The following is a 22,327-nucleotide window of genomic DNA, read 5'->3' as shown; positions in this document are numbered from 1 at the left end:
TACTGTTGGTCTGTTTTACCTCAGCACCTACAAGTCAAGAGTTTCAAGAATTTTTGAAGTTTGCTTTTTGTGTATGTGTATTTTACTAATTCTAAACACTGCATGATTCAGAGGAAAACTAATTTCCCAGAAACTCAACCGAAAGTACATTCATTGGTCCTGAGTACTTATCAAGTGCCTACATCCAGCATGATGGAAGGTAACAGAGCTCTGGAACCTAAGATTCAACTGGGGAGATAAGGCTCATATTTGCTAACAAGTCAGAGAATACTACTGGGCAGTATCTTCATTTAGTACAAAGAGAATCTAAAAATGGACAAGATCACAGAAAACAGAAACAATTATTCCTTTTGGGCATAGTGTATGCAACCATCGAATTTACCTAGGAAGCAAGTTTTGCAGAGATCCATGTCACTGCACTGCAGGCACCGGTAGCGATGCCAGGGGGCAATCTCATCACACCCATCACAAGAGATGTCCACATTTAACAGGTCACAGTAGCGAGCAATAAACATGTGCATCTGTAAGGTGAAATAAACACAATTATCCAATAGCCACTATTCATTAATCAATCCATTCTTTAATAGGTCCTTAAAATATTCCACGCATTGTACTAGGTGCTAGGATTAGGAAATGAAGGAGCTTAGTGTCTAGTTGGGAACTCCCTCCAGCAAACAGATGATACCATACAATATAATAAGGGCTTTGATAGGCATATACAGGAGGCTTAGAGAACACAGAAGAGGGACATCAATGGGTGTCAGGTTTTTCAAAGGAGATAATTCCTCAATTGTGACCCGAGGGACAAATTGGTATTAGCTAGGTGGGGTTAAGGGTGAGAGCATGCCAGATAGAAGTAATAATAAGCTCTACAGGAAGCAAAAGGGAGCTAGACTCAAGAAAGTGGCAAATATTCAGTATATAGAATACATCAAGGATGGGGAATAACCAGGTAAAGTTAGAAAGGGTCACCACAAAGTGCCTCCAGTGCTAGTCTACGGAGTCACCGACCATCTTAAAATAGAAGACTAACGTGATCAGATTTGAGCATGGTTATTACGTGAAGACTGGACTGAAGGGGGCAAGACTAGATAGGGAAACTGACCATGACAGACACTGTTAAAGCAACCCCATGACCTCCCGGTGCACAGGGCTGGGCTGAGCAGTAAATGAGACTACAAAAGGTGGGCAGATTTGAAAGGCATTAAGGAGGCAGAAGGAGGATTCTTGGGGAACCACAGGATATAGGGATCAGTAAAAGGGAAGGGTCAAGAACGACATCCAGCCTTCTGGCTTGGGTACTTGGTTGGACTTGGTTAGTGTTCACAGTTACAGGAAGCTGCAAAAGAAGCATTGTTTACTAGCATTTAAAAAGAAAAACCTTCTGGGGAGATAGTAAGGGCACTGTTTCATGAACAAACAAACTGTTTTACTGGAAAGTAACTGGGGACCACGGTACGGTTTATCTTTATAGCTTAGAAATAAGGGAAATAAGTCACTAAGTCACCATACAGTAGTCGTTCAGAGCAAATATGCCAAGTCACTCTAGAACTACAGAAATTTACAGAGAAAAATCGCAAAGGCCAATTTGGTGTGCTCCATCCAAGCACCACAGAAGTGCTATATGAGTAAAGTAACTGGCACATAGTAGGCACACAATACTAAGAAAACCCAATGAATCTGAGGTAGCAGATGCCTGGCACAATGTGGTGGTGACAGATTAACACCAAGTGGGAGAGATGGACATGCTGTTATCTGAGCCTAGTGCCTTTACACATTTGAATCATGTAACTCTGATTCCATGTCCACATGGCTGCTTCCATGCTCACCAAGCAACCTGATTGAAACATGGCTTCCCATGTTGCTTGCCTATAGGAGAGGTCAGGGCCTTCAACAATTCCATCTCTCACTGTAAATTAATAAACTGGCCTCATGAGCCCATTTTCTGTGAGTCTAGTTCTATGGGAGAGAGCCACTCCCTGAGTGTGGTCAAGTCAGTATCCAGGGCCCCTCAGGTAAAGACCACACTCAGTGACAGTGCACTCACTAAGGCAGTGGTCGCCAACCTTTCGGACCTCACAGACCACTGGTTGGCGACTGCTGCTCCAAAGGTTTCCTTAAACCAGCGGTCGCCAACCTTTCAGACCTCATGAACCACCAATAGTCTAGGGACCACCGATTGGCGACTGCTGCACTAATGTACTGTCTGCCCCCTGAGCCCTCTCAGGAGACAGCCTGCTGTACTCCCCCAGGCAGACTCGCCTCTCCAAACTCCTAGTAAATCACTTTAGATTACTCTAGTTGAAATGTCTTACTTTCCTCTGCTTCTCTGGATCTTCCTGGGCTATTTTTTCATACCAGGTCTCAAACATGCCATCCTGACACTCATCCATCCATTCTGAATTCTGCTTGGCATCAGCAAGCTCATCTTCTTCACTCCATTGGCTGAAAGAAGGACAAAAAGAGAGGAAAGCATGCCTCTCCCAACAATCCTAGAAAGTGCTGGTTAGCAGACTGTGTCCCATGGGTCTAAAACATGGGGTATTTTTAAACTCAGGGGAAGAGGTCAATTTGCTTTTCAAAATCCCAAGATTTTCCAGATACTTGATAAATATACACCAATAAAAGGGGAGATGCCCTTTTCAGGGCAGACTACAATGGCTGAAGAACTAGAACTTAAAAAGTTGTACCTACATGGCATAATTCTACTTGACAACCTACTATGTGCCAGGCACTGGAGCCAAATGAAGTGATTTTTTTTTTTTAAAGTCTTATTTGGTCATGCTCAGTACACCCTAGTGGGATCAGCATGAGAAGAAAATCAGGAGACCCAGGGGCTTTAACTCTCCCACTAGCTGCTGCAAGATCTTAACACAGCACTCAGCTTGGTCCCCAGTTTCCTCATTTCAAATAAAATTTCATATAGATAATCCATGGGCCCTTTAGCTGCAAAATTGTAAATATCCATTATTTCAGTTTACAGTTTGTTTTAGTCACTAGAATTTTAAATACAAAATGATTTGCTCGACAGAAAATGCAAAATAAATTACCAGCCAACAAATACTCATTTGTTCATTCATGTGTTCCAACAAACTGACTTAAGTCCTGCTCAAACTTAGCTCTGAGTTAGGTGCTATCAGGGACTGGGAGGCCAGGTGTGGTCCCACCCAAGGACTCATCACATAGGTGCAGACAAAGCCTGAAACAATGAGCAGATTGCCAGGTGACGGCCCCTGTGCTGTGTCCCCTCTGTCAGCCAAGGGTGCCCTCTGACAGCAGAGCCATGGCTGAGGTTTGGTAAACAGAGACAGCTTGAATTCTATCTCCTTTTCCCAGAATATCTCTTGAGAGAACTGCTCTGGTGTTAACTCATTCATTTATTTCCTCCTAATTCTCTCCTCTTGCTTTTCTTCTCCCATTCTCTTCTCATTTCTTTTCTACCCACTTGAGTGCTTAATGAGTAGCTTGAGCAGTGTGGAAAGACATTCATTAAAAGAGGAAAGGAAAAAAACCCTTTGCAAACTATTTTTTTCCTCATGCTTTAAGTCCTTATAATGTGCAAGATGTTACAGTGGCTAAAAGCACATATACATATAACAAAAAATAAAGAAAAGGATTCTTCAATTTAACAAGCTATGCAATTCCAAAAATGCAGAGAATCCTCATCCTCCGGGTGTACAGTACCACCACCACCAACTAGCTTACATACACGACCATGTACCAGGGCCTGGTCCAACTCATTTATTCCTCCCAACAATCCTGTGAAGTAGGTGCCATTACTATCTCCAGCTCTAAACATGAGGAAACTGAGGCACAGAGCGAGTGAATAACTTCCCCAAGGTCACCAGCTAGTATGTAGCAAGGCCAGGATATTGCACAGAGAGCCCAGCTCCAGAGTCCATGCTCTGAACCCCTATGCTACATGCAATCCCTGTACTGCACACTTGCCTTTAAGAGCTGCAGAGTGTGGGACTGTGCTCTTACCTGATCACACTGTCATGGACACTTATATTTTCTTGTGACATTTTCATGAGGAGATCTGGTAACTGAATGTCAACAAAGAAGGTGAGATCACTGGGTTCCCAGCCCATATCCAAGAGATGAAGTAGAGCTGTCTGAACGCAGGATAAGGCAGGCAGCAAGGACCTAAAGAGACCATAAAAGTGCGAGTTATCAAAGCTGCACATCACCGCCGAAACCGGTTTGGCTCAGTGGATAGAGCGTCGGCCTGCGGACTGAAAGGTCCCAGGTTCGATTCCGGTCAAGGGCATGTACCTGGGTTGCGGGCACATCCCCAATAGGAGATGTGGAGGAGGCAGCTGATCGATGTTTCTCTCTCATCGATGTTTCTAACTCTCTCTATCTCTCTCCCTTCCTCTCTGTAAAAAATCAATAAAAAATATTTTAAAAAAATAGCTGCACATCACCAACAGAGACAAGACACAAAGGCCGGGAGCTGGTCTGACTGAAGTAGAAAGCACAGGGGAACTCCAGACTGCTGGTCTGGGTTCCTTATCGTCACCTCTCAAGTTTCTCATACTCCATACAAACCTTCTTCAAAAAACAGGAGTTCAAAAAGCACAGAGTAAGATTCCCACTTTGCTAGGACTACCATAGGGGACATTTAATGGTAAAGGACTGACTAGTAAAAATCACCTCTCAATAAATAGCAAGAGCAGGGCCAGCCCCAACTTAGATTATGCAACTTAGATGTAGAAAAGAACCAACTGATTTAAGGTTTAGTCCGAACCACGTACTATGGAGAAGACTGGGGAGTGGCTTTATTATTTGTTTTAAAACTGTACACAATATAATAAAAACTAAAAATAACAAGTTACAAATTCTTAGATAAACCAAGACCCATCCCTTTAAAAAAACTGTACACCCCATATAGAATAAAAGCTGGGAGAAAATATACTAATAAGTTAACATTAGCAATTAGCTCTAGATGGTAAGATTAGGGGTTATTTTCATTTTATTCTTTGTACTTTTCTACATTTTCAACACTGATTTTAAAATCAGAAAAGGTATAAATTTTTCCTTAGAAATGACAAAGTTATCCAGTACCTGTCATTTATGCTACTAAATCCTTTAATCGCTTTGACCATAAAGAGAACAAATCGATAGTAAGTGTCTCGAATTTCTTTGTGTAGAGCTGCACCACAGCCTTCCAAATGTCCAAAATAACTAGAAACAGAGGAAACCATTGATCACTTAATTGTCAAAACATCATTTATTTAATAATTTTACATGAAAAAGAGCTAGGAAGAAGCAAACAATGAAGTGGCACAGAAACGTTAAGTAAATACAAATATACTGGTAATAACTTCAGAAAATAACAGACAAGACAGCAAGTGAGTCTGCCTGGGTCAAGAGGGCTGCCACAGGAGTATGGAAATACAATTAATCTTCCTTTGCTAATAAAAGAAGCACCTTCCCACCACTACCTGAGTGCCAGATGCTGTGTTAGGTATTTTTCACAGATTACCTCCTTCTATCCTCTCCATGGAGTCCTGCCCACCCTTTAGCTTCCCTTCATTGGCGCCGTTAGCACCAAGCCCAGTCTTTGCTTCCTTGGTCCGAGTCACCTTGGAGACTTCAACATCCATGGGAATGATGCCCCCGTCCCTCTGTCCCTGGTTTCTCTGCCATCGCCACCTCCAGTCATCTTCTCTAGCCCCTTGGCCATCCCCGCCTGACGGTCACTACCTTGACCTTGTCATCACAATAATGGCATTATCTCTGAAATCCTCACTTCAGAGCATCCTACTCTGACGACAACCTCTCATCTTGCTCACCTGCTCTGGGACTTCCATACAGCATTTTCAATCCCAGGAAGCCCCACCATGATGCTGTCTCATACTCACTATCTGCTATTCCACCACGCTTTCTTTCTTTTTGTTCCATATGCAAACTTAACCCTTTTCGGTTCAATGTCGAGGCTGACTCGACAGATCAGGCGCTAGGAGCAGGTCCAACGTCAAGGCTGAGGTCGACACCGCAAACCATTTCAACATTCAATCCCATCAATTAATTTGGACCAGACTATTTGAATTCCAAAAATAAAACTGGACCACAAAGGGTTAAGATCCCATGACCAATCACACCTTAGCAATCACCAACTCCCTTACTTTTTTCTCCCTCCATATACTTGCATAAGAAATCTTATACCAAATCAAAACAGCTAAGTGATGCTGAAAGAAACACCACACAACCAAGCTTACTATAACTCTTTAAATTCACAACCATAACTCTTAAATAAGCACTCAAAATTGTCAGGCAATCAGACTGACTTTCTCAATTGTTATTATTACTTCAAACCTTCCTACTTCTCCGTAAATTGCCACTACCTCCTCTTAAACCATATGGATAGCTGATGACTATCCATATATATATATATATATATATATATATATATATATATATATATACACACAAACACACACACCTACACAGAGATTACCTCCTTTTACACATATACATACACACACATATATATACACACACACACATATATATATATACACACACACACACACACACTAGAGGCCTGGCGCACGAAATTCGTGCACGGGTACAGTCCCTAGTCCTGGCCTGTGATCAGGGCTATCTTCCCCGGCTGCTGGCAGCCAGCCCCGCCACCCACCACCACCCATCCCCAGTTCCCTGTTCCCCATCAGGTGACTGGAGCCTGCTGGATGGAGGAGGGACTGAGAGGCTGGCTGTTCCGCTTGCTTGCTGGCCCTGCCCCCTGCCGCCGGTTGCCCTCTGTGTGTGGGGTGACCAGCGGGATGGGGGCCTTGGCCTGGTGCCGCCTGAGTCCACTGCCACCCACCCCCAGTTCTCTGTTCCCCATAGGGTGATCGGAGCCTGCTGGCCGGGGGGAGGGACAGAGAGGTTGGCCGGCAGGCTCCAATTGGGCGATCAGGGCCTGCGGGCAGCTCCTGCACTGAGCGTCTGCCCCCTGGTGGTCAGTGCGCATCATAGTGACTGGTCGTTCCACTGTCCAATTTGCATATTACGCTTTTATAAATATAAAATAGAAGTGATAAGCCCTGGTGGGTGTAGCTCAGTTGGTTGAGTATCATGCACCAAGAGGTCACCAGTTCCATTCTTGGTTAGGGCACATGCTCAGGTTGTGGGTTCGATCCCCAGTAGGGGGCATGCAAGTGGCATCCAATTGGTGTTTCTCACTGATGTTTCTCTCCCTCTCTCTCAAATCAATAAAAACATATACTCTTTTGCCCTAGCCAGTATGGCTAAATGGATAGAGCGTTGGCCTGCAGACTGAAGGGTGCTGGGTTAGATTCCAGTCAAGGGCATGTACCTAGGTTGTAGGCTTAACCCCTGGCCCTCGTCAGGGTATATATGAGAGGCAACCAATTGGTGTGTCTCCCTCACATCGATGTTTCTCTCTCTCTCTCTCTCCCCCACCCTCCCTTCCACTCTATAAAAATCAATGGAAAAATATCCTTGGGTGAAGATTAATAAAAAAATAAAATAAAGCAAAAAAACGTATTTTTAATAAAAATGATTACATAGAAATTCCCCCATCTTTGTACCAACAAAGCTACCAGCCAACTTGCAGCTCTATCCATACTGTGTTTCCTCCTGTACCACAAATAGAGTCTCCATGGCTCTATTAAAGGATGACTTCTCTACCTATGCAATTGCTACTACAATGATCCCTCTCTTCCTGCATCAAGTTTTCCTCATTACTGACTCATTTCCACCAGCATATAAATATATTACTATCTCTCGAGAACCCTCAGTTGATCCCACATCCCCTGCAATTACTACCCTATTCCTCTGCTCCCCCCACTTTAAGGCCAAATTTCTGGAAAAAATGTCTATAGTTTTTCTCTACATCTTATCAACCCCACCCCCCAATTCTCTTCTTAACCTAATCCAAGGGGGCTTTCGACCCCATGGCTCCAGTAAGACTATATCAAATCCAGTGTGTTCTTCTCTCATGTAACCTCTCACATCAGCATCTGACACAACCAACCATTCCTATCTTTTGAGATACATTTTTTCTGGGCTTCTATGACACCACCATCCCCTGGTTCACTCTCAATGGCCACTCCTTGATCTCCTTAGCTGACTACTCTTCCTCTGCTTGACTTCTAAATAAAGAAGTGTCCCGAAGGCTTAGTCCTGAGCCCCCTTCTTGTCCATCTCTGCATTCTTTCTATGAGGTCTCACCTGTTCATGGTTTTAAATACCATGTATATGCTGATAGTATCCAAATTCTATCCCTACTCCTGGCTTCTTTCCAAAGATATTTTCTTGATATCTTTCCTTAGATGTGAAAAAAGCAGTTCAAACTTAACATGGACAACATAAAACTCATTGAGTTTCACCCCAATCTGTTTCATTCTTACACTTCCTTTCAGTAAATACATTACCATCCACTCAACTGCTCAAGCCAAAATCCTCCGAGTTTCCTTCCGCAGTAGAACAAGGGCCCTGCCTGCCATGTCCACTGCCATATGTGTATATACAACACCTAGAACAGCACCTGGCACAGTCGACACTCAGAAAGTATTTACTGCGTGCATATTAGCACCACCTGGTGAGGTACTTAGATCAGTATCATTACTGGAAAGGAGCATTACATTGATTTCACAGCTTCCAGGAGCCAAATGATGAGCATGAAGAAATGGCAATATAATCCTGTCTGGTAAAATATAAACTCATCAGGAGAAATAAACACGTTCCTGGTATTTACTTACTAAAAGGATAGAATAGAACCCAAATTTCCTTAGGATGAGAGAACTGACCAAAAACATAAATTTGTTTCTTACATAGAAATGATAGAATTATTAATTAGAGAAGATGAGGATTGCTTTAAACAACCCCTGCTCATTGTCCTTGAAGACTTGTAGTTTGTACTTACTTGGTGAACTCTTTCTGGCAGGTCAGAAGTTCCAACAGGAAAAGTATGTAAGGTGGATGGAAGCAATGCGGCTGCCCAAGGGCTTCTGCACAATACTGAATTATCTTCAGGACTTCAAGGATGCTCTGGGCTTGGGCTTTTCTCAAGGAAAGAACCTTTACAACACTGGAGACAGAACTCAAGTCAGGAACACCCAGAAAACTCTTGAGCTGGGGCAGAAAGAAAACACCCCCCCGCCCAAGTTCTGATGCCATATTAATACAAGGGAAATACTACTGTGAGGTATCAGAAATATCACTCAGGCAGGATAGCAATATCTGTTGCTACTTTTAGTCCAGCATTACAGATCAGTTCACACCATCCAGAAGCCCAACAACCCACACGAAAAAATTAATTAAAAAGGAACCTTGGTACATCTTTACTTCCCCATAGAGACAAAGCCTTAGGGTAGGAAATTAAAACATGAAATACTTCCAGAGATGTTGGCCCACTGACAAATAATTTTGACAGAAAATATCAAATTCTAATTTCTCCCAGGGTTAAAATAAGACAAATTTATAAATAGCAGCTACCAAAAGAAAAGTTTCTTTTCTTACCCTAACAGTACATTATTGAGATATAATTTACATACAGTACAAATCTTAAGTGAAAAAATACTTCTTGAAAAGAAAAACATTACCAATTTTTTTTAACATTCTAAAACAAATCTTGATCTATCCTTCAAATATTATTTGCTCATTTTTAACATGAGCTTCAAGCCTTTGGGTAGACTGGTTACCTATGGCTTGAGAAAAGAAAGTGCTAGAAAGGTCATGCCTGGCTCACCTCTCATGGGAGAGTGACTGATCTTTAATGAAGTCCATGACATCCCTCAGCACAGGGTATTTCTCTTTCACTGTGGGAACTGGTCTGGCCTCCTCCATTGACCGGAAGGAGAGCAGCCGGAGTCGCCCTCGGGTGAAGGGGGGCCGCCGAGTGGGAGTGGAAGGTGAAGAGGGCTCTTCGGCTGTGGCAGAGGAAACTTCTGTGGCAGGAGGGCCACTGCTGGGTGGCAGCTTCGGCTGGACATCCAAGCCAGGACTCCTGTCTCCCGCAGCAGGGGGCGCTGCGTCAGTGGGAGATGCCGAGGCTTGGAAATGCTCTTCCACCACAGAGCTTGTCCTCTGGCGCTTGTCAAGTGGCTGCAGATGGTGATCAGGTTCATCTGTAGTCACCAACTTGTCAGAGCTTTCTTTTGAACTTATACCCATGGACAAAAATTTTAATAACAGAAGACTCTTCTGAATACATTCTTTTGCTACATGCAAAAAGAAAGACCATGGGGAAAAAGTCAAAATTAAACTTATTGCCTAGTTTTAGAGAGAAAATGACCTATTTAAACTCAACAATTTAGGACAAGAAATACCTCCATTATTACAGTGATAAAACATATTAACTAAGAGAATAGAATCAAATTTTATCTCATTTATATAAACCAAAATCTTCCCAGCACTATCAGCACACTTGAAAAAGTTCTATTGTAGACAATTTCAAGCATATATATACAGAGAGAGAACAGTATAAAGTTCCCCCCGTACCCCTCACCTAGCTTCAATAGCTAACAACCCAAGGCCCATCTAGTTTCACCCACTCCCCACTGCCATGCAGATTCCAGGCATCACATTATTTCAACTGCAAAAACTTCAGTATATTTCTCTAAAAAAAAATGAGTTAAAAAACAAACAAACATGATATCATTTTAAAAATTAACAGTAATTCCTAATTTCACTGAATATTCAATATCTGCACACTTTCTTTTTTTCAAAAAGAAGTTACTGACTTTAGAGAGAGCAAGGGAGAGAGAGAGAGAAACAGTGGTCAGTTGCCTCCTACATGCCCCTTGCTGGGGATCAAGCCTGTAATCTGGGCATATGCCCTGACCAGAAATCAACCAACTGATCCACCAGCCAGGGCTTTTTTTTTTTTTTTTAAATCCCCACTTGAAGATATGTTTTTATTGACTTTCAGAGAGAGAGAAAGGGGGAGAGATATACACATTGATGTGAGAGAGAAACATCAATAGGTTGCCTCCTGTACCCACCCCAACCAGAGTTCAAATCTGCAACCTAGGTATGTGCCCTGACCTGGAACCGAACCCACAATCTTTGCTGTACAGGACAACGCTCCAACTAACTGACCTACCGGCCAGGGCTCGATGTCTACCCGGCCAGGGCTCAATGTCAGCACACTTTCAAAATATAATAAGATGTCGTTCCAAAAGCACCTGATGCCTCCTAAGAGAAATAATTAGGAAGAAGTAAAAAGGAAAGTTTCTGTATCCCTGGAAACTACATTTAGTGCCTGTGTTATGTTCCCTAGGTCAACACAGCTTCAATGAAACTAATCTAGAAGACACGTTACTGCTTTTCTATGAAATGGAAACAGAAGGCCCAGTAATGACTGGAGTCGGCACACTCACCCAGGCTCTCAGGGTTTGCCTCAGCAGCTTCTGACCCGCGTTTTTCTTCTGCCTCATTCCCCAGGCTCACCAGGGACTTCTGCTTTATCTCTAACTGAGGGGAGAATTTGAGACACATAATTAGGCTGTCCAGACACGAAAACAGGGCAGCCACAGCAAATTACTTCAGAAGCACACAGGGTTGAGATCATGGAGTACTTTATAGTTATTGTTCAGCTAATGAGGACATAGGACTAAGACATTATTGTTAATCCTAGAAGTAACCCAGGCTGTGGAGCTATCATAAGGTAAATCCACAAAACTACCTTCAACTATTTGAGAGGAGCTTGTACCCATGACCCTATTATTTAAAAAACAACAACTCTAGAACACTGGAGGTGGAGAGGGGACTATCTAAGGCTGACCTAGTACAGATGAAGAAGTGAAGGTCCAGAGAAGTGAAGAATCTTGCAAGGGACATACACTTGGTTTGATGCAAGAGGTTAGACCAAAACTTGATCTCTATTCTACCCTGAACGAGGGGATACCTCTAAGTGATGTCTAGACTGCCAGGCAATGGTCACAATATGACCACAGTACTAACATCCCAGGCAGAAGGCCATGTGTGATTTATGAGAGGCCAAAGTCTTAGAGAGAAAGCTGGCATCTTGCCCAATGTCAGCAGCTTGTATAAGGCTAAACCAGAAGCACAATCTATAATATGCCTCATCACCTGCCAAATCGTTTTTACTTAAGCTGTTATGTGGTAGCTGACTGCATCATACACTCCTTTTCTTAAACTGTTACTATTGCCATGGTTTCTCTGTCAAATCTTCTGATTCTCCTTCTACCATTCTGATGACGATACCTTTCAGTTTCTGTTCATTTTGGCTTCCATCTATCTATCCAGTACTTTTGGGCACCATGTATGTTCTGATCATTGTGGATTCTGTCCAAGGCTATGTGTTCCTGGATAAACTCATACTTTAAAGAAAAACTATTACCAATGATTTGCAGATTCCTTATCTCAACCTTGACATGTCTGTGATGCATCAGCCATTTAAACTCTTTCATGTTTACTAAATTCTCCAGCTAGATGTCTCAGATAACCTAGATGTCCTCATACTCAACATGACCCAAAGTGAACTTTCCTGCCCACTCTCAGATCCAAGACCATCTTTCCTATTCTGGTCAATGCTTCTATCATCCACCAAGTCACCCAGCAACATGGGAATGGTCCTAAATTCCATCCTCCTGTTCACCATTCACATCAATTACAAAGTCTAATTATTTTATCTTCTAGGTAGCAGAAGCCATCCTCATCTAATATCACAACTGGTCTACTTTCAATTTCATTATACAGCCTCTACTAAGTAAAAGGTTTTTTCCCCAATTACTGTGCAATATTTAAGATGATTGTGTATACATAAAAAAAATACGGATATATAGGTATTCATCTCCATGCCCAAGAAATAAAAACAATTCTCCTAATTTTTGTGTTTATAATATCCATGTATTTATATGATTTTACTATATATTGATGTACATAACATACAGATTTGGTTTGTGTTTAAATTTTATATAAGGAATATCATACTTATGTATGCTTCTACAACTTGCTGTTTTGCTTATCGTCATGTTGGTGAGCACCACCCATGCTGATACATGCAACTCTACTTCATTCACTTTCATTATAATCCTGTATTGTTATTATCACTTTACATTGTAATATAATGTTACATAGTAGTATAGTATGCAACCTGTTTCTCCATTCTCCTACATTATTCTTCCAGTTTATTGCTGTCAGAAACAATGCTGCAGACCACTTCTCTAAAATGCAGAAGGGCCTCTACCCAGACTAAAACCATCAGTGGTTGCCCAGTACCTAAGGCAGTGATGGCGAACCTATGACACACGTGTCAGAGGTGACACGCGAACTCATTTTTTTGGTTGATTCTTCTTTGTTAAATGGCATTTAAATATATAAAATAAATATCAAAAATATACATCTTTGTTTTACTATGGTTGCAAATATCAAAAAATTTCTATATGTGACACGGCACCAGAGTTAAGTTAGGGTTTTTCAAAATGCTGACACGCCGAGCTCAAAAGGTTCGCCATCACTGACCTAAGGTAATGCTTTCCTTCCTGGTCTAACAGGTTCCACAGGGTACCCTTTGGGGTTTCTAAGGATGTAGGTGGGCTCAACTGAACCCTGTTTGTTCTGAACATTCTCAATACTCACCTAATTATGATTTCAAGGATTCTAAATTAGTTTATATCCATTCATGTCACTAAACTTTAGTTTAAAAAACATTCCTGAAGTTATATTCTTGGGAAGAGAGTTACTTATCTTAATTCTGTGATACTGTTGTGGGAAATTTTTAAAAATATAAAAATTACATGCAAAGGAAAATCTTACCATCCATATTCGAATCCCATCTGCCAAGGAATACACCTGAGCAAACTCCTCACTCAGGGCTGTCGTGCCCCCACTGTTTACTGGGGAAAGGAGAGACAAAAAGATTACATTCAGTTAACACAGTTCACTACTGCGACACTAAGCACACAGTAGTTTCTAAATCTACCCACAGAAAAAGCTCTCCCCTGACACTCACACATTGGGAGTGGTTAAAAGAGCCACGGGGAAAAAATTATCAACTAAGCCACAAATAGCTGTGATGGGTTCTCTGTGTTACTTCAAACTAACATTTTTCAAATGAACATCTGAAATGGACATACTAGTAAAGTGAGTAAAATATTAAAAGAAAAAATGTAAAAGACATGAAAAGTATTAAAAGTAAAATAACAGATACTAAAAATGAGCAAAAAATAATTACTGACATTGAAAAGAGGTCATGGTATATATTAAATTTAAAAAGCTGGTTATAAAACAATATAAATAAAATTGTCTTATTTAAAAAGAATATACATTAAAAACATATATATAGGGTAGGACAAAAGTAGGTTTACAGTTGTTTGTATAGAAGTTAATACAATAATTAATAAATCATAATACAAGAATAAACTGTATTTCGTGTACTCACAATTGTAAACCTACTTTTCCCCACCCTGCATATATGTGTGTGTGTGTGTGTATACACACACACACACACATACACACACATATAAATATACCTAGATAAAGACTAGGTAGATATATAGAAAAATGTTAATAGAGGTGTTCTCAAAGTGATGAGATTATAGTTGATAATTATTTTAAGCTTTTCTGTATTTTGTAAGTTTTTACACAAATGGATATTATTTTTATAATTCAAAAAAGTTGTGATTTTTAAAGAAAGACCTGCCCCTTCTCTTCATCTAAAAACCAAAGGGATAACATATGTACTAAAAGAGTGTAAACCAATATACAATGCAATGAATATTTTCTGAACATGTAGAATATTCTGGGCTCCATATCAGGTACTAGGAATACAGTGCTGAGAGAGACATGGGTCCTGCACTCAAGTAGCTTTTAGTCAAGTTGAAAAACTCCTCCTGTACATTTCTAACTCAAAAGGGTAACCAATTTTTAGACAAATATGAGTAAATTAGCTAGACAAGAACCACTCTCTATGTAGCTCAGTTTTAAAGAGCCCACGATCAGTCCTCAAAGGCTGGGCTAGAAAGAACTGAGACCAAGTATGTCTTCTTCAAAGCAACAGTGGTAGGCATTCTCAGAACAACCTGTATTCAGCAAAACATTTCTAACTCTCACATTTCATTGTGTTTCTCTACTGCAAATAGTTATGTGTTATCTGAACATGATTTGAAAAGGAGCTGCAGAACTCTCCCCAGCCGAAAACTTGCTGCTTCTCAGCTTTTAACTCACAAAGCTTTTTCCCTCTACGCAAAGTTCCCAGATAACAAAGATTGTGCAGCTCTCTAACCACAATTTGATTATGAAACACACTGAATTTTTCAAAACCATAAAGGTCCCGTTGTTCCCCATTCCCTAGCAGAGATAAACTTTTTCATATGATGGTTGTTTCCATAAGTCACTCATGTTTCAATGTAGTTTTATTTTAGCAACTTCTTAAAGGAGATATTAATATTTGAGGGACTAATCAAGATACTTTGGAAATTAGGAAATAAATTCTGCAATATGGGATCCAAATAACTCAGCAATAAAGGCAGTAGTGATAATTTCAATATTAATATCAATAATAATAAAAAGAGCAACAGTAAATTACCTACTCTAATGGAAGGAAGCATTTGTTCCTGCTTATTTCATCTGCACCATGGAAAGAGCACTTAACCTGCCAGAGTGCTCGGGAAAACACACACCTCATCTTTAAATGGGTTTTTCCCCTGAAGGATTAGGAATGGAGAGAGACTCTCTCTCCTGTGGGTCCTGTGAGGCTGCAGGCCACATACACAGGAAATACACAGAGATGGTATCCCTGATGGAAAGAAATGGTGGAGCAGGCTATCAACAAAGGAAGCCAAGCAGAGATGATGCTACAAAGAAGCTGCAAGTCTAAAGATAAGAATTAATACCAACATTTTCCTCCTTAGTCATGGCACATTGAATTACCTAAACAATTGTTTTAATTGGAATTTCTTAGAATGTTAGAGCTAATCAAATCTAAACTTTTATAAATAAGGACAATAAGGAGCAGAAAGGTTGTCAGATTAACCTGAAGTTGCACAACTTCTAGTTTTTGAGCTGGTACTATAGCCCAAGTTAAGGGTTTATTTTCCATTAAACTTCTTGGTTGTTTTCCATTAGAATTTTGGATGAGACAAATTATCTGCTAATTAGGAAACTAATTAACTGCTAATTAGGAAACTCAAAGCTACTTGCCATATACTCCAGTTATGAATCTTTTGACTGGCAAAGCAGACCTAACAAGATGATGTCTATAATTATAGAAATACTAGAGGCCCGGTGCATGAAATTCATGCACTTGGGGGGGGGGGGTCCCTCAGCCTGGCCTGAGACCTCTTGCAGTCCGGAACCCCTCGGGGGATGTCTGACTGACAGCTTAGGCCCGCTCCCAGTCAGATATCCTTAGTGCTGCCGTGGAGGTGGGAGAGGCTCCTGCCAATGGGCTCGCCAGCCATGAGCCCAGCTTCTGGCTGAGCGGCGCTCCCCCTGTGGGAGCGCACTGACCACCAGGGGGCAGCTCCTGCATGGAGCGTCTGCCCCCTAGTGGTCAGTGCACATCATAACAACTGGCTAACCAGTAGTCTGTCTGCCACTTGGTGGTCAGTGTACGTCATAGTGAGCAGTTGAGCAGCCTTAGCATATTACTAGCATGTTACGCTTTGATTGGTTGAACGGCCAACTGGACGACCGGACACTTAGCATATTAGGCTTTTATTATATAGGATATTAATATTTCAAAATATTTTATTTACTTAAGTTAGGCTTTCTTAAAACTTAGCAATTGGCCTTCAGATGAAAAATATTCCCTGTAATATAAGTTACCATATTTTTGCAGCTTCTCATATAAGTCTGGAGTGCGATACACCAGAGCAGCAAAGGTGGCGTTCACAGCTTGATCAATAGTGGAACCAGCAACTATATCTGTCTTTGGGGCCTGTTTTCTACATGCCTGTATGAATCCTTTGAAAAGTTCTGAATATGGCCCACAGAAGTTCTGGGCAGGATCTGACTGTGCAAAATCAAGAAGAAAACGGTGGCAGGGATCATCAGGGATGTTCTTAACCTGGGAACAACAACAACAAAAACCAATCATGTTTAAGACATTCGTTCAAAAAATAAAGTTTACAGAACACCTACTAGGCCAGAAGTATAAACCAGAGTGCATTCTTCTCTCAGGAAGTTTAAATCTATTTTGGGGAGACCAGACAGGCATATGGGTTAAAAAAAAAAAAAGGTAAACATAAGTAAAACATTACAAGCATTAAAGCTAGCACTACCATAAAGCAAAAGATTATGAAGTGCCAAATGCTTATAAAGGGACACCCAGTGCTGAGAATTCACAGGGGAGAGTTCAGAAAAGCCTCCTGGAGATGGGCTTTGGACTGGACCGTGAAGACTGGGCAGGTTTGGCCCTGAGGAACATAAACATTAGCAGAAGTTAAGAGTCAGTGGGGAGACTGACCTGGCCTGAAGTCTCAGCTGGGGAGTGGTGGGAACTAGAGTCAGATAGGTAAGGTGAAAGGAGACTGCAGAGAGCCTTGACTGTCACTCTGAGGAGTTTAGACTTCACCCTGTGGGCAATGGGGAGCCATTAATGGTGCTTGGCAGTGGAATGACAAGATAATGCAGTATTTAAAAAAAAAAAGAAAGAAAACTTGGTAGGTATCAATGTGACAATGCAAGTGTAAGATGAGGGTCTGGATAAAGATGGAGACAGAGGGGATGAAAAAAGATGAACATCACAAGGGAAAATCTATAGGGCTTGCAGCTGACTGGATAGAAAGGAGAACAAGGTGAATAAAGGTGATGCTAGGGAACAGTGGCTCAGTGCCTAGGAAAACAATAATAGGAGTGAGCAGTCATAGACGGGGGAGGGAGTAATCCCGATTTTATACTTCTGAGTTAAAGGGAGTCAGAACTAAAATGAAAATACCTAAAAGGAAGATGAGTAACTGGCAAGTCTAGGAGAAGAACCAGAGCTCTGGATACTGACATTTAGAACTATTCACACAGATGTGACAGCAGAAGAGAGAAGAGGATAAAGTCTGGTAGGTTGCAGGGAAGGAGAGAAAGCCTGAGTTAAGCCTACTCTTTACAGGAGAAATAAGAGAAGTCAATAAGAGAGGCTGATGTAGCAGTTAGATGTAAGAGAAGACAGTTGACTAACATGGAATCAAAAGAAGAGAGGGTCCAAAGGAACCAAATGTAACAGAGAGGTAAAGGAGAGGAAGAGTCCCTGCATTCATAAATTAACTGAATAACTTGGGGGTGGGCAGGAGGGAAGAAGGAAGGAAAAGTAGTAGAACAGAGAGAGAGGAAAGGAGATGAAAAAGAGACAGCAGGCAAACCTGTTTAGTGTTTTAAATATTGTAAGCCTAAATAACATGCTACCATTCCAAAAAGCATAGCATGAAATCTTTTACTCTAAAGCTTGACTCAGTGGGGACTAGAAACAGACTTAACTTATTTAATAACTCCATCAAGAGAGATTTACTGAGCAATTGGTATATTTTACTGAAAAGCCACCTATTCAATATTTTTGAACATCCATTATGCACTGGCCCCTGTGGCACACAGTGGGAACACTAAATAAATAAGTGATAATTTCTGCCCTCAAGAAACTAACAACTTAGTAGGGGTGATTAGATATAAACACAAACATTTATAATTTAAAGTAATAAGTATTAGTAAGCATTTTCCATTCCAAATAGAAAGACAACAGAAGAGTACATACCTCCTTACTATCTTGTTGTGGATGAGTGGGCCAGCTTGCTTCTAGTCCCAACTCTGGACATATCTGATGCCTGAAGACAGGTTTCCACAAGGGGGAGTTTAGGACTAATGCCATTTTTGCCTGAGGTACTGCCATGTTACTTCCTAACTCTGGAAAGAGAAGAAGGCTTGTGAGAGTTCTATTTTTTCCATACTACATAAGAATATTTGAACTGATGAAGAAAAGGTTTTAAAATGTGAGAATAATTAAGACTTGGAGGGAATTCACCCACATTTACCAAAATGTAACTCTGAACTTCAGGAACGCATACCCCAAATGAGCCCAAGCCATAGGAATTCCTGAAACGCTGCCGTTCTGTGGAGCAAATTCAGCTAAGGTACCTCTGAAATGACTAATCTGCATAGTAAGCTGAAAACTGACTGTGAACCACCCCTAGGGTCTAACAGGAGACCATTCAGGAAGGTTTAATTATGGTGAAATGTTCACACTTTGTAAACTGAACAATTAAGTATTCATCACATGTGTGTTTATGAAGACATAGAAAAAAAGACTAGGTGGAAATAAATTAAAATGTTGATAATAATTATCTCTGGGTGTTAGGATTAAGGATGGCTTTTCTCCATTATGCAATTTTCCTATGATATTTTACTTTTATCATCAGAAAAGTCAAGAAATGATACAGACATAAAATACTCTAGTAAGTTTATTCCATATAGTTCTTGTTTCCTGGATGAATTTCATAACTAAATTTTTTTTTTTTAAATATATTTTATTGATTTTTTACAGAGAGGAAGGGAGAGGGATAGAGAGTTAGAAACATCGATGAGAGAGAAACATCGACCAGCTGCCCCCTGTACACTCCCCACTGGGGATGTGCCCGCAACCAAGGTACATGCCCTTGACCGGAATCGAACCTGGGACCTTTCAGTCCGCAGGCCCACGCTCTATCCACTGAGCCAAACCGGTTTCGGCCATAACTAAATTGAAGAAATCACTTTAAAACAAAATCCAAAGACTAAAATTAATTTAGTCTCTATTTCTGCCTTCTTATTGGAATATACCAAAATTCACTTATAAAAGAAGGAAAAGATGCTACTAAAACTCAGCTCCCTCCCCCACTAGGCCTCCCCTATGGTGTCAAGTAGACATTTTATTCTGGTTTGGTTTAAAGGAAACAAAGAGAATTTTATTAATACCTTTTACTCCTCCATTGTGTGGAGGCACCTTAAGGAGAGAGAGCACTACCTTGCTCTTCAATGTGGCTGTAGCAAGAAGGGAAGGGACAGGGACGTGGACTTACGATGCACAGACTTGAGCGCCATGCACTGGGAAGCAAGACGCCCCATCAGTCGGCAAACAAGAAGTTGTAAATCCAACCCCCAAGACACGGCAACATCTGGCAGGCCATAAGCAGTAACAGTGAATTTGTAGCCCCACTCATTGTTACTGCTGTCAGAATGGAAGAGAAACTGTAGCCGAGGACCAGCCTTAAAGGTCACTTTCTAGAAGAAACAAAAAAAGTCATGTGGTCAAACAGGTTAGAGGAGCAGCATTTCAATAAAAAATAAGCATGTTCTTCATGACTCAAAAAAATCTCAATTTAAAACTGGGTTACAGGCTCACCATTATATCTTATCACTCCCACCAAAGCTACTGAGGAGAAATGTACAAAGGAGTGGCTGAAACAGAAAATTCACAACTGTACCTTGTAAGGAAGCAAAGTTGGCAGAAAACTGCTGGTCAGTTTCTAAACCCAATGCCCTTCTGTCCACTACCTACTCAGCCAGAGCTCACCTCACCCAGTGCTGTGCTCCCATCCAGTAGCCCAGACAGCAGAGGAACGGTCAGCAGTTCAAAGCACTGAACCTCCCGCCCCAGGGGTCATGCAGCCCTCACTGTGAGGGGGACTCCTGGCTTTCACTGCCATGGTCTGGGCCCTCCTGGGGCCCTTCTTGCTAAGGATTACAACTATCCATTTACTCTAGGCAATGTGATATAGACCAGGGATTGGAAAACTTTTCCTATGTAGAACCTTATAGTAAATTATTAGACTTCCTGGACCATACATCTCTGTTATGACTACTCAAGTCTGCAAATTGCAGTTCCAAAGCAGCTATAGTTGATATGTAAAGAGTGGGCATGGCTGTGTTAAAAAAGAACTTTATTTACAAAATAGGTGACAGTAGTAGTTTGCTGAATTCTGATATAAACACTTCCTTTTACAAATATATAATACTAGAGGCCCGGTGCACAAAAATTTGTGCACTCGGGTGGGGGGGGTCCCTCAGCCCGGCCTGTGCCCTCTCGCAGTCTGGGACCCCTCAGGGGATGACCACTTGCTGGCTTAGGCCTGCTCCCCGGGGGATTGGGCCTAAGATGGCAATCAGACATCTCTCTGGCAGCCCGGCAGCACTTGGGGAATGCCCACTTGCCAGTGGGGAGCAGGCCTAAACTGCAGTCGGACATCCTTAGCGCTGCTGAGGAGGCAGGAGAGGCTCCCCCTACCACTGCTGTACTGGCAGCCATCAGTCTGGCTTGTGGCTGAGCAGAGCTCCCCATGTGAGAGCGCCCTGACCATCAGAGGGAAGCTCCTGCATTGAGTGTCTGTACCCTGGTGGTCAGTGTGTGTCATAGTGACCAGTCATTCTCAGTCTTTCTGCTGTTAGGGTCAGTTTGCATATTACCCTTTTACTTATAGGATAGAGGCCTGGTGCACGGGTGGGGGCTGGCTGGTTTGCCCTGAAGGGTGTCCCGGGTCAGGTTGGGGGTCCCGCTTGGGTGCCTGGCCAGCCTGGATGAGGGGATGATGGCTGTTTGCAGCTGGTCGCACCGCCTTCAGGGTGGGGGTCCCCTCTGGGGTGCCTGGCCAGCCTGGATGAGGGGATGATGGCTGTTTTCAGGCTGGTGAGCGACTGAAGCTCCCAACCTCTCCTTTTTTTCTTTTTTGTTTTCTTAATTCTGGGATTTATTTACCTTGTATGGCTGTCACTGGAGCTGAGAGCTGGCTCCAGCTCTGAGGCCCGGCTCCAGCTCTGAGACCTCGGCTGGCTGAAAGCAGGTATCTGGGTTTGTTTGGCTTCTATAATTGAAACACTGTTGCAGCTCCAGCTCTGAGGCCTTCTGCTGCTAAAAGCAGATATCTGGGGTTTGTTTAGCTTCTATAATTGCAACATTGTTTCTTAGAGTGCAGCTCAGAGCCCGGCTGCGGCAGGCGGGGAACCTTGGCTTCCTCCATCACTGGAGCAAGCAAGCCTCATGTTCGCTTCAGCTGCCTGGTTGCCAGCTGCCATCCTGGTTGGCAGTTAATTTGCATATCGCCCTGATTAGCCAATGGGAAGCGTGTCGGAGGTACAGTTAATTACCCTATTTGTCTTTTATTAGATTAGATAAATGCGTCTTTTCAAAGACATACATCTATTACTCTTGAGGGATGCCAAAAGGAGAAGACTTGATACAGAAGTAGGCATTTTATCTCTTTTGGAGAATACCACTCACCTTGGGCCATTTATCAGTGCCAACTTTTGTGTCATAACGTGTTTTTCCACCTCTAGCGTCGGTAAATTCCAGATAATCATACCTGTGAAAGCATAATCTCTGTCACTTCCCTTCTCTCACTTTTGATCCATTATTGCTTGGGAAAGAAGA

The 22,327-nt window shown here is 41.9% G+C and overlaps 1 protein-coding gene across 2 annotated transcripts in view; it reads right to left on the bottom strand.

Moving 5' to 3' along the window:
* The window catches only part of ZZEF1 (zinc finger ZZ-type and EF-hand domain containing 1), a 113,694-nt gene that overhangs the window by 36,830 nt on the left and 54,537 nt on the right, over positions 1 to 22,327 (bottom strand). For both annotated transcript variants that reach the window (XM_059669038.1, XM_059669039.1), the window contains exons 23-34: positions 22,178 to 22,259; positions 19,983 to 20,184; positions 18,683 to 18,831; positions 16,771 to 17,011; positions 13,759 to 13,838; positions 11,358 to 11,451; positions 9,725 to 10,196; positions 8,900 to 9,064; positions 5,068 to 5,187; positions 3,985 to 4,146; positions 2,316 to 2,445; positions 383 to 521 (exon numbers count right to left, since the gene is read on the bottom strand). In XM_059669038.1, the coding sequence (XP_059525021.1) occupies positions 383 to 521; positions 2,316 to 2,445; positions 3,985 to 4,146; positions 5,068 to 5,187; positions 8,900 to 9,064; positions 9,725 to 10,196; positions 11,358 to 11,451; positions 13,759 to 13,838; positions 16,771 to 17,011; positions 18,683 to 18,831; positions 19,983 to 20,184; positions 22,178 to 22,259 (2,036 nt within the window). The remainder of the gene's footprint in view (positions 1 to 382; positions 522 to 2,315; positions 2,446 to 3,984; positions 4,147 to 5,067; positions 5,188 to 8,899; positions 9,065 to 9,724; positions 10,197 to 11,357; positions 11,452 to 13,758; positions 13,839 to 16,770; positions 17,012 to 18,682; positions 18,832 to 19,982; positions 20,185 to 22,177; positions 22,260 to 22,327) is intronic.

This window comes from Myotis daubentonii, chromosome 16 (genome assembly GCF_963259705.1).
Source record: "Myotis daubentonii chromosome 16, mMyoDau2.1, whole genome shotgun sequence".
Taxonomy (NCBI): Eukaryota; Metazoa; Chordata; class Mammalia; order Chiroptera; family Vespertilionidae; genus Myotis; species Myotis daubentonii.
The sequence above is the reverse complement of the archived record's forward strand: the minus strand, read 5'-3'. Positions and strand labels throughout refer to the sequence as shown.